The following is a 15,775-nucleotide window of genomic DNA, read 5'->3' as shown; positions in this document are numbered from 1 at the left end:
ACGCTAGTCTCTGTCACCAAAGAAGGCCTAGAGCTTCCAGAAGATGAGGAAGAAAAAAAGAAGTTGGAGGAAGATAAGGCCAAGTTTGAGAGCTTGTGCCAAGTCATCAAGGATATCTTGGACAAGAGAGTTGAAAAAGTAAGATGGTGTTACTTACTATGTAAGATACTCACTTGTATTCAAGCTATTAGTATTTCATGTAGTAGTTTATTCTTACATGACACAACTTCAATGTTTAATCAAAGGCCTGTTATAACAATAGCTTTTACCTTAACACTTTTTACATTATTAATTAAGTTGTCCCACAAGAGTTACATTTTGTTATTTCATACTATTTGAGTAGTAACATCATTTATTAATATCAGTTTTACTATTACTAAGAGCATAAAATACTGTTACATATCTGCTCGTTTGTTAATTTCTGGTATAAATTCTTTCCGAAGAACTTCAGTGATACAAGTCCTTTCTTAATTAAACCAGTTTATTTTTCCCTTGATACATCTTTGTAATACACAGAAGTTCCAATCAGTACGTTGAACTTAACTTCTTTTACAACACCCGCTGTAAATCACAGTGATTCACACACTTTACTTACGGTGCCTACTGTTCGTTTGACTCAATTATCTATATCTTTGATCTATCTATCTATGCAATTGTGCTGGTTGTTCTCACCAGGCTTATATACTAAAAAAGAGGGTGCCTCAAACAAACTCGAGCCTCCCCTATAATTCATGATCCTTCCAGAAACTACAGTGTGCATTCTACCAGTGTCGCACGACTTCCGCTGTCGTAACAATACCATACTCTACTGTGAGGTTCAAAGCCCACTCGTGATCTCGGATCTAAGTCCACCTCTCAAACTCCTTTATATAACCATAGTTACTTCTATAGCTACCAAATATTAAGATGTCTGTAATATACTAGTTTTTCTGTAGCCAAACATTTTGAAGGCTAAAATCTTTTTTACATTAAGTAAATTTCCCCGTCTGAAGCAGATTTGATGTTAAATTTTTAATCTTGCAAAGTATTCCTATGTAAGATATAAGAAACATGTGTTTATAACTTTTATGCTATATATAGTTACTGATTTTTTTTGTTATTGTTTTCTGGTAGGTGGTTGTATCTAACAGACTTGTAAGTTCCCCTTGTTGTATTGTCACCAGTCAGTATGGTTGGTCAGCTAATATGGAAAGAATTATGAAAGCTCAGGCTCTTAGAGAATCTAGCACCATGGGTTATATGGCTGCCAAAAAACATCTGGAAATTAACCCTGACCATCCTGTCATGGAAAACCTGAGACAGAAGGCAGATGCTGACAAGAATGACAAGTCTGTTAAAGTGAGTATTTTGAACTGTATTAACTGTCTGATGTTAACCATTAAAATACCCATTACTGAAATATTCAAGTCTTTTACATATTAAGAAACTCCTTACATGAACACTAACATAATACACAACATTATTAACTCCAATGTTCAAGAATTTCACAGTTATTTATATAAAAGAATAACTGAGCAACTGCTTATACTCAATCTATCATTAATATACCTCCTTTTACTCTTCAAGTTTCAGTTCATAAGTAAAAGAAAGTAACTTTTAGATTTTTAGTAAACTTTCTCACGAGTTTTTATCATTATGACTACTTCAACATATGTAACTTATTATTAACATTTATTTATGAAATAGTAAATTTTTATGGTCTGTTCAAGTCTTGGAAAAGATAAGATCTCATCATAGCTGCTTAGTGAATTTGTATATCATAATTTTATTTTTTATTTGGAGGCATATCCTCAGTACTTTCAGCCTCAGCACTAGCCATTTCCTCTTCATCAATACCAAGTCCAAGCTTCACCATTCTGTGGATTCTAGAAGCATATTTTTGAGGATCTTCCAGAGAGAAACCAGAGCATAGCAATGCAGTCTCAAATAGCAGCAGTACCAAATCCTGCATGAGGTTTAGAAGGTGATGAGGAAGATGCATCTAAGATGGAAGAAGTAGACTAATACAAGTTTATTTTTATTTCAATGTACATATATTTGAATGTTTGTATATAAGTAAGTTGTTTTTCTTTTTGTAATTCTGATTACTCACTCGCAATAAAGATAATGAATAAAGATCCGTCTGCATTTAAGTATTTGATGTGAAATGTGTAGTGATGAGAATGCAGTGTGAATACAAGTTTATAGTTTCCATACTAAATTGAAGAATGTTAAGTCGGCCTACTTTACAAATTTTAACAGATACAATAAATGTGAAAATATAACATTAATAATTTTTATTTTTTGGATAGTTGTTGATATATTTATATTAGAGTTATATAAACATCTTTTTGGAAAATTTGTTGGAATAGGTAACTCAAATTATTTATTTCTTCCTACCAATTACATTTGATTAAAACCTGATATATTTAATTTCATATTGCCCAGTGTCAATGAGGAAGACCTAAATGTGATATCTTAAAATAAGAAGCTTGTATGATTACTCTGATTTGGATAAGTATTCTAATTAGATGTTTAAAATTAAAAGTTAAGATTAAAAAAAACAATGTATAATTCCATAATATCGTGTCTTGTGGCCAAAAGAACAACCCGCAGGACGTGTGATAGTTTAGCGATTTTCCACCTTCTGTATCTTGGACGGTGGTAAACCAAAATATCACATTTTCCAGTGGATGTGCTCTACTGGACTTTTACTTTATATGCTAAATTTTAAGGCAATCCATTAAGAAAGACCTGAGATGTAACATCTCAAATTTTGATGTTCTTCCTTCGTACCAGAAGTACTGAAACTTTATTTGATAGAAAAACTTAACTTTTATGGATTTTTTCTAATTTGGTACATTGATAGATCTTTACAACCCAGAATTAAGAGCCTCATTTGGTGTAAAAATAAGCCACTTGTACAAAGTTATTCAACATAAACCTCTCAAATTTAACAAATTTTCGCGTATGCCAACACAAAAAATCATGTGAGCTATCGGTCTAGCATTTTTACTACAGCTTCACCTAAAAGTAAAAGTGGATCATTTTAATTTTTTTGTCATTTGGGTTAAAGACATTTAGAGCATCAAAACTATAAGGTGAAAGGATTTGCAGATACACAAGTGTTGGTTAAGCGAAGCAAACTCAATGAGTAGTTTCTAGGTAAAGTTTTTAAAAGAATCATAGTGTGGAAGGTTGTTATCGATTACTCATTACTAACTCTTCAGCACAAATTTACTAAATTTTAGGAAATTATCCCAATTAGGAGTGTTTAACATCACGTGATATTAACTTATGCATTTAGCATAAATAATGATGCTTAATATGCTGTACCAATTGCATGGGGGTGATGACTTCCAGAAGACAGTCAAGGTTGAAGCCACCAATGGATTCACCCGACCATCTATTTATGAAGAACTTCCCCAGCAACAGGATGGCCAATAACAAAAGACAAGACACCATTCCATCTGTATATCCTGGACCTCAAAGGAGAAAAACCACAAAAAAAAACTTGGCAATAGACAATTTAGTGTAGTTTTATTATTTCTTTTTTAATATGATCATTCAAGGGACTTCACAATCCAGGAAGGGGCAATGTTGTAAGCCAGTGGTTCCCAACCTTTTTCCCACCAAGGACCCCTACCAAACAAGCTGTTTTTATTAACTAATAATTAACTCGCTCTCCCAATTTTCACTATCAAATAAAAGACATATTGTTGCGTCAGTGAGGTCACTAGTATCACGCCACGTCCTTCTCGAACCTTCGTGAATTGTTGGGAGACTACTAGATTGGGGGTAGTCTGGTATATATAAGACGGTCACAACATTACGGGAGTGTATGTGTAATTGAACTGAGTATTGTTGAAGTCGAGCACGTGAGACATTCGTTGAGAATTATAGCGCGACTGTTGAAATTAAGTGTATCGAAAAGTTATATTCAGAAAGAATAAACCAGTTTTAGTTAAGAAAGGACTTGTGTCACTAAAGTTTCATCGGAACGAATTTACGGAAAATTAACTAACGAACGGAGGTGTAACAATATATAACTGAGTGTGCAATAAAAAAAACCATCAGTATTAAAAACTTACTTGTTTAATGAGATGGTATTACAAACATGGCTCCCCTGGAAACCACTGTTGTAAGCTGTACTCTTAATTTTGTAATTTAAATGTTAGCTAGAGGAATTTTTAGGTTTTAATGATGATCAAAAGGTTAACAAAATAGGCCAAGAACACCTACAAGAAAGTTCTAAGAGTGTGACAAGCTTTTCTAGCATATTTGAAAGTATATTATATATATGAGACAGTTGATAATGTAGTGTGACCTTCAATATAGAAAGAGTGAATCAGTCTTTGTGTTAACTATTGCAGTTACCAGTTACTTTCTAGTTTGTAGAAACATTAAAGGAGGAAAAAGGTCATCCATTATAATTCACATGGACTGGACTTTTTTACCTGATAATTCTAAAGAACCCACCACCAAGAGAAGTATATTACCACAATATCTTTGATTACAGATTAAGATTCTTCAATTTACCCTTCTATACACAACTGGTCAGTTTTTTTGAGACTCAATGAAACTTTAATCAATTTCTTTGTTTTGAAACAGTTACTGAAATATATGGAAATCAGTTTCCTCAGTTCCTACAAGCCATTGTAACTTTTATGGGGAAAACAGCTCTAAAACTACAAAATGATTTTTTACAGAGCTATAATAAAAGTATAATGGCACATAACCATCACTGACACTTTATTTTTACTTTTTAGTTTTAAAAACATAATATAAAATACATTTGAAAGTGTAATAAAACATGTTTTATACAACAAAGTCAATGTGAAAAATATAATGTTATCACTACTTAAATGGAAAGGAAAAATAACAAAGGCATTTTTACATTCGTATAGAATGCTATATTTCCACTATCTTCAATACTACAGTGAAAGCTTCAGATCAATAAAAATATTTTATAATATGTATTGGTAACCTTCCTAACTCAACCAAACATTTCTCAAAGTGTTTTTATTAAACTGAAGTTTACACCAAAATAGTAAACAGGGTAGTATTTGTAAAATTCTACATTGATGTGCAAAAACATTTATACAAGTGCAGCAAATCCACAACTGTTATTTTCTGATACGTTTCATCCTTTATAGTAAAATCACAGTACACTGTAGGAGTAATTTTCATTCCTTAAATTTCCATTCTTGTCGACACATTGGGCAAAGTTGGTGTACTTGTTGAGAGTTCAACCACTTCATGATACAGTGGATGTGAAAACAGTGAGAACACTGGCCCCACACTATAAAATAATAAAATAGCAAGCACTTTTTACTTAAAAGATTTTAACTGACTAGAAACAACAAAATTGAAATTATTCCTGAAAATATACAAAACAAATAACAGAGAATTAACTAATGCATAATCACTTAAGCATTGAATATTATTATTCTTTAATTTATTGAATTTAGATAAACATATAATAACTTTTTTCATTATATAGAAGCTTTGCTAAAACATTTTCTAAAGGAAAGTTTCAGATACAATTATCACTGTTCTTTCTTTAGTCCAGTTTGTCACAGGTATGTAACATTTACAGGTGAGAGTTCAAGCTAAAAACCGAGGACGTTTATTATCAGTTGTTTATTGATTCATAATTCCTTAAGTCTCAGTTATTTTACATCAGTTCAGTGTTGTCATAGATTCCTCCTTGTTAAATGTTTCAACTAAGCTGCATTTCTGTAAACTTAAAGTTCAAATTAAATACCTCATATTACAAATATAGTTCTAAGTAAGTCATAAAACATAATGTATTTTTCTTTTCAGTGTTTCATATGTTTTTTCGACATTTCAGGGAAAGAATACATAAATAATTTACACAAAATAGAGTAGTATACTTTTATTGCATAAAAAAGGTTATTTTCTATTAAAAAATAAATTTATATAAATAACCTATGATGTATTTCTCATTAAAAAAGTTCTGATAATTTTTAAAAGAAAGCAATTATACAGTTATTTCTTACACCTCTCTATATACTCTAAACTAGAAAATAGAGCAATAAAATATGAGTTTACCACAAAGTATGACTAGTTATTCATTTGCAATGAAATACTACCAAACAATAAAGTCACAGAGTATAGAATTACTAATGAAAAAAAAAAAACTCCACTTCTCACTAAATCAAGAAAAGTTTTGGGATGTAACTTATACAAATGTAGTCAATCCATTTAAACACAAACAAAATCATAAGGGCTAATATAAATTTTAAAAGTATGCCTTTCACCCCTGCTTATCTGCAACTATTACTCAACCTCAACTTGTTTCCTTTTATACTGAATTTTGCCCTACTTGAATCAACCTATGGGTAACATACACTGTAAGTGATCTTATTAATGCAGAAGTCCATTCAAATAAACACTGGAAATATTTTTAATGACTAAAAGAAATTGAGGCTGTACTTTTGGTATTTAAATTGTAGATTTTTTGCAAGATTTTGTATCACTTGGTTCACTTCAACATCTAGTCTGAGCCATATTTCTTGCTTCTTGCCTTTTGCATCACCTGATTCACTTCAATATCTAATCTGAGCATCACTTCGTACTTGCTATGTTTTTCATCAACTGATTCAATTCAAAGCTTCACTTTATGCTTGTTACCTTTTGTACCACCTGATTCACTTCAAAACATAATCTGAGCCACACTTTTGCTTTTTGCACCACATGATCCAATTCAAGACTTAATCTGAGCTTCACTTCCTATCTGATTGCCTTTTGTATCACCTGATTCACTTCAATATCTAATCTGAGCTTCACTTTCTACTTACTGTGTTTTGTATCACCTGATTCATTTCAAAAACTAATGTAAGCTTCATTTCCCATTTTCTGTCTTTGTATCATCTTTATCACTCTTCAAGATCTCACCTATATCATCCATCATTCTTCACAACTTAAATAGCATTTATTTTGTTGGTTCATGGGGATGGCAGGATGGTGTTTGTATGTATATCACTTGACAGCATTAAAACAGAAGCAAAGAAAAAAATTCAAATGAATAAAGTATAGATTTTTTAGAATCCCTCTGGGGCATACCATAAAACCTTGAAAGTATCACAATGACCACAGGTGAGGCAGTTGGAAAATTTGTTTAGATGTGAATTGTTCAACTCTTCTGTTATTCAGAGGTAATAACCTGCAAGGGTTTTGAGTGACCAAAGGAGATCCTAAGACATGGTAGTGACTAACATGAGGAAAAGAGAAGATATTGTGAGGTTATAATGTGAAACTTGATGAAGCTGAAAGTTGATGTTTTCAAACCTGTTCCTGTTTATTGGTTGAACCTAGAGGATGGGTAATGGTCCATTATTCTGGTGATAGACTACCAAGAAAGGTTTGCATGCTGAGATCACTATGTACAGTACATTATGCTAAGTGATGGTTACACCTGCCTGCTGTGGGTCAAGAAATGATGATTTCACATTTGAGTTGTAGCAATAATACTGAAGAGGACTTTCCAACTTAAGTATCATTAGCTTGGCTGTAAATCATGTAAAAAAGTGTAATGTTAGTAAACTGAGTTTTGGACAATTTACTTTTAAATTTGATTGTAGGAAATAGTGATATATAATGGCATATGCTCTTACACTGTACTAAGTAAAAATATTTCCACTTGTTGTGTATGCTGATTAAAAGTTATTTTGATACACTTTCAGTTTTGCATTATTTATAGTTAATGCCAAGCTTCTAGTCCTATACTATGTCTGAAAAAACAAATATATATATATATATGTTGATGAGAAAGTGCTATTAAGATTTCAAATATTAGTATTTGGCTATAATATATACATACAAAAACAATAAAAAGTGGTCCAAACATGATAGGAGGTGGGAAGAAAAAAAACATTATGAAAATATTTTTTAATACCACCATCTTTTTAATTTAGTTTTGAGTTCATAACTGTTAATAATCTGACAACCAGAACACTGAAAGAAATAACAAATATACAACTATTTTAATTCCATGATGAACAATTAATGAAGTACCTAAAGGGCAGTCATCTCCCGGCATCTTACAGTCTGTGCAACACCCATCAAATGGCATTCTACATATTCCACAGTTGTCATCATTGGCAATCCACCTCCAGCTTGCAACACTGGTCCAACCTAAGCCAAAATATATGCTTTACAACTACTTGTACTAAACACATACTACAAGTTTTTTTACATATTTTTTTAACTTTTACAAAATGAAATATATATATATATATATATATGTACAAACAAAAAGAAAAACAGTTGTATTTTTGATACATAATTGAATACAAATTTATAAAATGGCAATACGGTATTACATTATGCAGACAATTAAAATCAAAATACTTAAATCTAAACTAGAATCATGACCTTATCACTTAATCATGGAAACATGACAACAGAAGTCAATAAGTTAATCCAAACTGTGCACAGTTTACTATAATCCACCTATTTAAATATACCCACATGATTAAAATTATACGTAAAAGTTTTAATATTCAATTAAAATCATAAGCATAGAAACACTTAAAAAACTGTAATTACATTATGTAGTTTTTGATCCCTAATATAGTTAAGAAACATTTCAAATACTATAAACACTTGTATTGAATTGTTTCCTTGTTTAAACAAAGGTATAAAACAGGCTATCTGTGCTGTGCCTACAACAGGTATTAAAACTCAGTTCTTTGCATTATAAACCATCAGTCTTACTGCTGAGCCATTGGGGGGAATGCTTTGTAGTATCCCTAATAAGCAGTTTTTTTTAGCTTAAAGATCAAGTAAATATTTACTTTAGGGGAATTAATTAACATCAATTTACAAAATTTTAATACAAATCCTAACATTATTCATTTGCTTTAAATAGAAATTAGATTTTAAACTTGTTATAGCCAATACAATAATAATAGAAAAACTGTTACACTCAGTTAGATGGTTAAAATGTATAATAAAAAAGATGGTGGTACACATCCAACACATACATTAATATTCCTAACTGGTTGGGTAGTGTAGGCTAACCACAGTTCAATAGTTCACCTTAGGCTTTTTATACTTGCACTGTTTCATTGAAGTCTTAAGTGAAAGTAAATGTATTTTTCTGACAAAAGAAGAAGCACACTACAGAAATCCTAACACTTGATAGTGTTGTTTGTTTACTGAAATTATTATACCAAGTAAAATTGTGAACTGCTATTGTATAAAGTACTGCAACAGTTAGCACTGTAATATCATTTAACAAGTATAAGGCTCTTGAATGTTTTCTGAAAATAAAGTGATTAAAAGGCACTTAACTAATATTGGAGCTTTCCTTCAGAAAATTATATTTGAAATGTACATACTAATGTGTAATTATCAAAGATTACTTATACGGTAACAGTGAAGTTGTAATCTGTTCGAGCCTTGATACTTCAGTTCATTTATAGTTGTCGTATAGGAATATAACATAGGTTTCTTTCTCTCTGTAGTATTATTACGGATTCTAAATATGTGCAGGTTTCACATAACACGTGGTCAGTAAAACAGTTAATCTAATACTGTTGAGTTATCTTTGTTCCTTTATTGTTTTCAAAGTTAGTAATACCTGTTACTACTCATAAAGGACATGGCTTACAGTGACTTTATTTCAGGAAGCTGATAGCAGTGTTCTCCAGTGGCTGTGCAGGTAATACATAGAGGTTTAAGCCACACCTACTTGGAATGAGAATGACCAGTTATATGATAGTGCTTGTCTCCTTGGGTAAATACAAGGTTTCTTTGAAGCTAGAGACCTTGCATTCAGATAGTCTTGACCTATCTTCATTGAGTCTTCAACAACAGAAACTTTGTAAAGAAGCAACAGTCCATCATAAGCAAGTACACACACATTGTGTTTTTGTCTTAATCATTAATAAAGACTGTTTTCATTGAGTTTTACACTTTAATCTCGTTTGTTCATTCTTTAATACCATACCTTGATTGAATCTTCTGTTTGGTAGACTTATCTGATATAGCTCTATGTAAATCCAGTTCATCTGAATATACCATCGAACATGTGCTGGATTCAAGTCCCTATTACCTACATGTACTTCCACAATGCTGAAATGTGAGCTTTAAATTTTTTGTTGATACTTAGAATTCATGTATATATATATATACATTTTATTTATTTCATTAAAATATCTCAAACACTTTTGATTTATAAAATCAGTTGTTTCTAAGTATAACACTCAATTTTTGCACTTGGTTACCCAATCTCCTCACTTCCACTATATGATTTAAATTAAGCTTTTCCACTTAAAAGTTGTTGATAAACAATATTAACAAAACGTTATGATGAAAACAAAGTTATGATAAAATATTAAATATTGGGTATATATTTCACTTTGACAAGTGTGTGTGTCTACACTTATAACTGGCAAATTACTGGACTGATTGTCATCAAATGTGTACCTTTAGCAGCCCCATGTAAATGACATAGAAGATTAGCATTCAGATCTGACACCCTATGTTGTCCCTGTGTGTACATCAGCTAGATTACACTAATTTTCACAAACTAATTATTGCAACACCAAACACTTGCCACAAAAGTATTTTCTGCAGCTGACAAATGCACGTGACAAAAATAAAGACATGAGAAAATAATTTACTACATTGCCTGTACATCCTATTGGAATAAACCAAGATCATGAGCAACACATATATGTACAATGGTAACTAGCTCTGAGACAAGCCAGTTTAATAAGGAAGACTAGGGAACAAAAACTATGTAGGTTCAAATATGATTACAAAGTCTCAGAACATATCTATTACAAAATAAATTCTATTACAAAAAAATGCAGACTAAAGTGAGATTCTGTCTACTGGGGAGATTAGCATTTTAAGCTAGCAAATGGAACTAGCAGGACTCACAGAGTTAGAAGGTAAAGAAAATTAACACTAACAGAACAACATTGATTCATTCCTTAAAAAATACTGGAGGTCAAAGGTGCTATGGTGCTTATAAACTTCTCTGAGGGGGATGCAATCTGTAAAAATCCTATGTAAGAAATACAGAACCATGGAAATTACTGGCATATGATAAAATAAACCACAAATGCACATTGCTAATCTTAACTTGTATTTTATGTATTATGAAATACTTAACTAATCTTAAAATATTAGAGTTTACTGTTAGTTTATAGTAAAATATAATATTTATTAGATATACAACATTTAAACAACAATTATAAAGAAATCATTTAATCATCAAAACAATTATTTTATAATTTTTCTCAGTGAATCAAATCACAACTTGCATATTCTAGATAAGGAAGTAAAAACGTTTATGACGAAGTGAAATTCAAACAGGACATAATTTTACAATTTTTGTAATAATGTACATATTAGTTGCAACCACACAAAATATCAATGGTCCAAATAATGTGTATGCTTTACAAGTTAATTAACTTCAAAACTTAAGTACTGTAACTTTGTTTCATAATTTCTACCTAGAAAAATGCATATCTCATAAACATCAGAGCAGTTTATAATTTCTGTGTTCACAAATTTAGCACATACACAACTTCTTAAAGAATTATAGACTTCGTGTCACACTGTTAGGTGTAGGCAAGTGACACCTCCACATATGAATATACCATGCATTTATATCTTGTATTATTATATCATTTATTCTGCACATAAGCAGATTTCACATAAAATATAGTTGAGGAAGCCGTTGATTTTATCCTAGCTTCATTTGTTGTTCTCAAATAAATAACACCTGTTCTGCCAGTGTGAAGGTATTGTTGAAATATTGAACACTGTGCAAAAATTTTGACAGCAGTGTCCTTTAATGGTAGTACTGGTGATTTCTTGAGGTAATGGATTCACCTGTGTGTTAATGGGAATAACCAGTCACATGAGCAGCAGTAGTTGCTCTGGGTAAATATAATGTTTCTTACAAAGTAAAGAATGCTGGAATCAGTCAATCTGGTACACGGATTCAATCTAAACAGTTGAAGGTAAAAGATCTAGTAAAAGTGCCCATCCCATGTAAATAAAGCAGGTACACACACTGTGTTTGGTTTTACATGTGATTTAATAAAAATTGTTCATTTTGTGTTCTGTCTATTTATTTCATCCATTCTTGTGCCTCTGTTACTCATAGACATAGCACTAATTTGGAAACAGAGTCTTGACCAAATCTCCTGTTATCAAGCAGACCTTCCCATTGCTCTGAAATTATTCAGTCTGACCTAGATATACAGCACATATAAAATCATATTTCACTTAATGACGTATACACATACTGTAAATGATCTTGATCTGGGGTTCAAATTTAGTTTAAGTATAAGCTGTTCAAAAATGAGAGAAACTAGTAGAAACAAATTGCAATAATGACTAATAAATTAAGAAGCAATTAACCAGTAAAGATATAAAGCTTTGTTATTGAGAAAACAAGATATCTGAAAAACAGAGAACTGCTGATATGACTCCCATTATATTTTCACACAGATTTTAATAAACTGTTTATGCACCAAATGCTTGTAACTCTATGATTTTGTTGTTTACAGATTCCCTAATAACACAAGAGTCACACAAAACATTTAAACAAAATATTCCATTAATATTGCAATTAGTCTCATCAATTACATCTGGGTTTTTCTATGTATTCTACATAGAAAATGAGCAATTTTACCCAATATTTTAAGTCATTTTCTTACACTGAGTGTTGTAACAGGCAAAAACAAAATTACTCAATATGATGCAATATGTAAAGAATTCAGTAATATGAGAGTCACTGACTGTGCTATCTTTGTCAAGCACTTATGAGATAATTTTCTTGCCATGAAATCAAAACTATTTAAAGTATTCACATTATTTCATTTTCATAGGATAACATGGGTCTACTTGACATATCAAGGCCATCCCATTTTCTACTACCACTCACTCCAAATATCATAAAAAAAGCTCCCTCTTCTAATATTCAACCCTGACTTCTAAAGTAATTACCTAGTCTTTTATTCAACTACTTCAATGTAACAACTTCTACAATTCCTAAAGGTAAGGTATTTCATACAGCCATAATATTGTGAGGTAAGTACCCTAACCACTAGTCTTACTGCTCACAGAATATTATATGGAAACATCATTTGGATCTCTGGATCCAAACCTCTAAGAATCTTAAAAATCTCAATCATGTCCTCTCTTAGAGAAAGCAAAAAGTTGTTATTAATGAAGTTCAGTCAAAGACATTGTACCTATTGGCATGCATAGATATCAGTGTTTGGATCTTTCCTTTTTCTTATTTAGACTGATGATACTGATAGAGGTATAATCAGTAAAATTAATAAAGTTTGCTGATGAGATTAAACTTGCAATTACCAATCAGGTCTGTGGACCCCAGTGAATTTTTAAAAACATTTTTCTAAAGTATTTATGTATGAAATGGCTTGTATGTCCTTAACCTTTTGCTTGTAAGGTCCTTAATAACATATGACTCACAAAAAATTAAACTAAATACTAATGATATTACAATTACTCCCATTAATTATTGCAAATTCTTCACACTAACAGTTATAACAAGCAAAAACATAAAATTACTCAATATGATAAAATATGCGTACTCCACTCGTGTCAAACAGTATACAAAGATAAACATGTCTGTAATTTTAAGGTTAAACTTTTGTATATTTCTAGTAGTACTGAGGATGTTGACGTACTACTGTATGACTTGGATTAACTGATAAGTTGGACAAACAGTTGGCAAATAAGGTTTAATTATAATAAGTGCAAGGTATGAATTTGGATTATCAGACTTTGGATCAAATGTTTTATATATATATTAAGTAAAGGATCTTGGCATAATGGTAGCAGATCACTCAAGGCAGTAATTTGTTATTAGTAGTAAAGCTAAAAGAACTTTAGGAAGTACATGTAGTTATAAATATACTGATAACAAGTCAACAGATGTAATTCTTTCTTCATACAAATCACTAGTTATTCCTCACTTGTAATATTTTATACAGGTCCTTATCTAAGAGTAAAAAAAGGAACTGTCTTATAGAAAAGGTTTGTTTACTTGCTGGATTTCATGCAGAGCTATACAAGGGCTATTTGCACTCAGCATCCCTAATTTGAAAGTGATATACTAGAAGAAAGGCAGATAGCCAATCTTTGAGCTACTGTTACCTGCAGATAGTGGGGTTGATTTTCATACACCTCCATGGCTGAAAAAGGAAGTAAGTTCGGTATTAGGCTTCAATCCAGTGACCTGAAGATTGCGAGTCAAACTCCCTAACTACCAGGCTATTAGAAAGGACATACAGGATGGCTCCTATAGTGATTTTGAGGATGGGTCATCATATGGGAATTAAGATTTCTTATTTTACCCAAACAAAAAGAAGGGTGAGAATTGATCTTACTAAAGTTCACAAGACCTTCTATAGGACCAGTAAAATAAATGCTTCCAATTTCTTTATACTAGATTCTGAAGATAACAGAATGACAGGACATAAGTTTAAGATCTAGAAAAGACAGTGTAGGATCCACTTAAGTCAGTTATATTTTTCCAATAGGACAGTTAGCTTATGTAATGAGTTGCCATCAGTAACAGTGGAGGCTAGCAATTTACGAGAGGAATTGGTGATTTCCTTAAAAATAAAGTATGAGTTCAACTTATACTTTTCTCATGGGTGATTGTGCAGGACCAAATGGTCTTTTGTTGATCATATGTTACCCTCATATGATAATTCCTTCAGTTTAATCCAAGCATATAATCATCCTGGTAACTCTTTTCTGAACCCTCTAACAGTAAAAATGTTTCTTAATTAAATAAGATGACCAAAACTGAACACAATATTCCAATATTATTCATACTTAATCGATGGAATAACATTATTTATTACTTATTAGCAATTACAATTTACAAGTACGTTTATTGGGATCAAGATATAATGTGTTATTTCTGATCAGAGGGATAATACTTTAAATTTTAATAGTATATCATAACTGATAATATCTACTAACTCATTTCTTCTATTCTGACGTTAATGGCATTATAAAACTGTTAATTTACAGTGTTGTGTAGCCTGCAATTTGTAAGTGTAAGCCTACAGTCTACAATTTACAAAGTACATGTTACAAGAGCCCGAAGTGAAGAGGTCAGAGTCGAACTCTCAGTCTTGCACCAAAATAATAATACTATAGTAATACATTGTTTAGCCTGATGAAGCATATGATTTAAATGTATCACTTCAAGTTCAACAAATAACGTATTTTATAAACTGAGCATTTAATAAGTATAATAATGCTATATTACATTAATACTAACAGTCTAATGTTTGATCATTGTAATCACTGACAGACAATGTATCTACGCTAATATATATATATAAACACTTACTTTTAATCACAACTTTCATGTTTAACGTTAGTTACAATTCGTAACACGATAACACTGATGAAATAAAACTTAGATCTCCGTGATACTACTAAATTTCAACTTTCGTTCACTGCATAAAAGCAGTTTTTGAAAACATCACAATTCCGTAAAATAATAAAAAACATATTGTGTCTCTTATTAAAAAATATGTCAAGAAAGACTAATTTATAAACACGATTTATTGATTATGACAGTATATCTTGATATTCGAAAAAACAGCTGTTACTTCTAGAAAAACGCAATTAATTTTATATTTTTGTTTTAGTCTTTCATTCAAATTCTGCCTTATGTTGGCTTATAAATTAAACTGCTAATGAAAGTACTGTTACGTCTCCGTGTGTTAATTAATTTTCCGTAACTTCGTTC

The 15,775-nt window shown here is 31.2% G+C and overlaps 2 protein-coding genes across 3 annotated transcripts; one reads left to right on the top strand and one right to left on the bottom strand.

The window, feature by feature from the left end:
• Positions 1-6: 6 nt before the first annotated feature.
• On the top strand, positions 7-1,437 carry LOC106476269 (putative heat shock protein HSP 90-beta-3; the record flags this gene model as incomplete). The annotated part of the gene is made up of 2 exons (XM_013936933.2): positions 7-138; positions 1,114-1,437. Coding segments are annotated over 2 exons (441 nt in total), but the record flags the coding sequence as incomplete, so codon positions are not given.
• A 3,432-nt stretch (positions 1,438-4,869) lies between these two features.
• Positions 4,870-15,517, bottom strand: LOC106476268 (anaphase-promoting complex subunit 11-like). Of its 2 annotated transcripts, none has more exons than XM_013936932.2 (3): positions 15,371-15,517; positions 8,020-8,139; positions 4,870-5,281 (listed from the first exon to the last, which is right to left on the bottom strand). In XM_013936932.2, exons 1-3 carry the CDS (start codon positions 15,387-15,389, stop codon positions 5,166-5,168), a joined length of 255 nt encoding a protein of 84 aa, XP_013792386.1. In that variant the 5' UTR covers positions 15,390-15,517; the 3' UTR covers positions 4,870-5,165. The 2 variants fall into 2 exon arrangements, with proteins under 2 accessions (XP_013792386.1, XP_022235894.1); XM_022380186.1 differs by lacking the exon at positions 15,371-15,517 and adding an exon at positions 14,995-15,179.
• Between the last annotated feature and the right edge of the window lie 258 nt (positions 15,518-15,775).

This window comes from Limulus polyphemus, unplaced genomic scaffold (genome assembly GCF_000517525.1).
Source record: "Limulus polyphemus unplaced genomic scaffold, Limulus_polyphemus-2.1.2 Scaffold10167, whole genome shotgun sequence".
In the NCBI taxonomy this organism is placed as follows: domain Eukaryota; kingdom Metazoa; phylum Arthropoda; class Merostomata; order Xiphosura; family Limulidae; genus Limulus; species Limulus polyphemus.
Note: the sequence above shows the minus strand (reverse complement) of the source record. Positions and strands in the feature narration are given on the sequence as shown.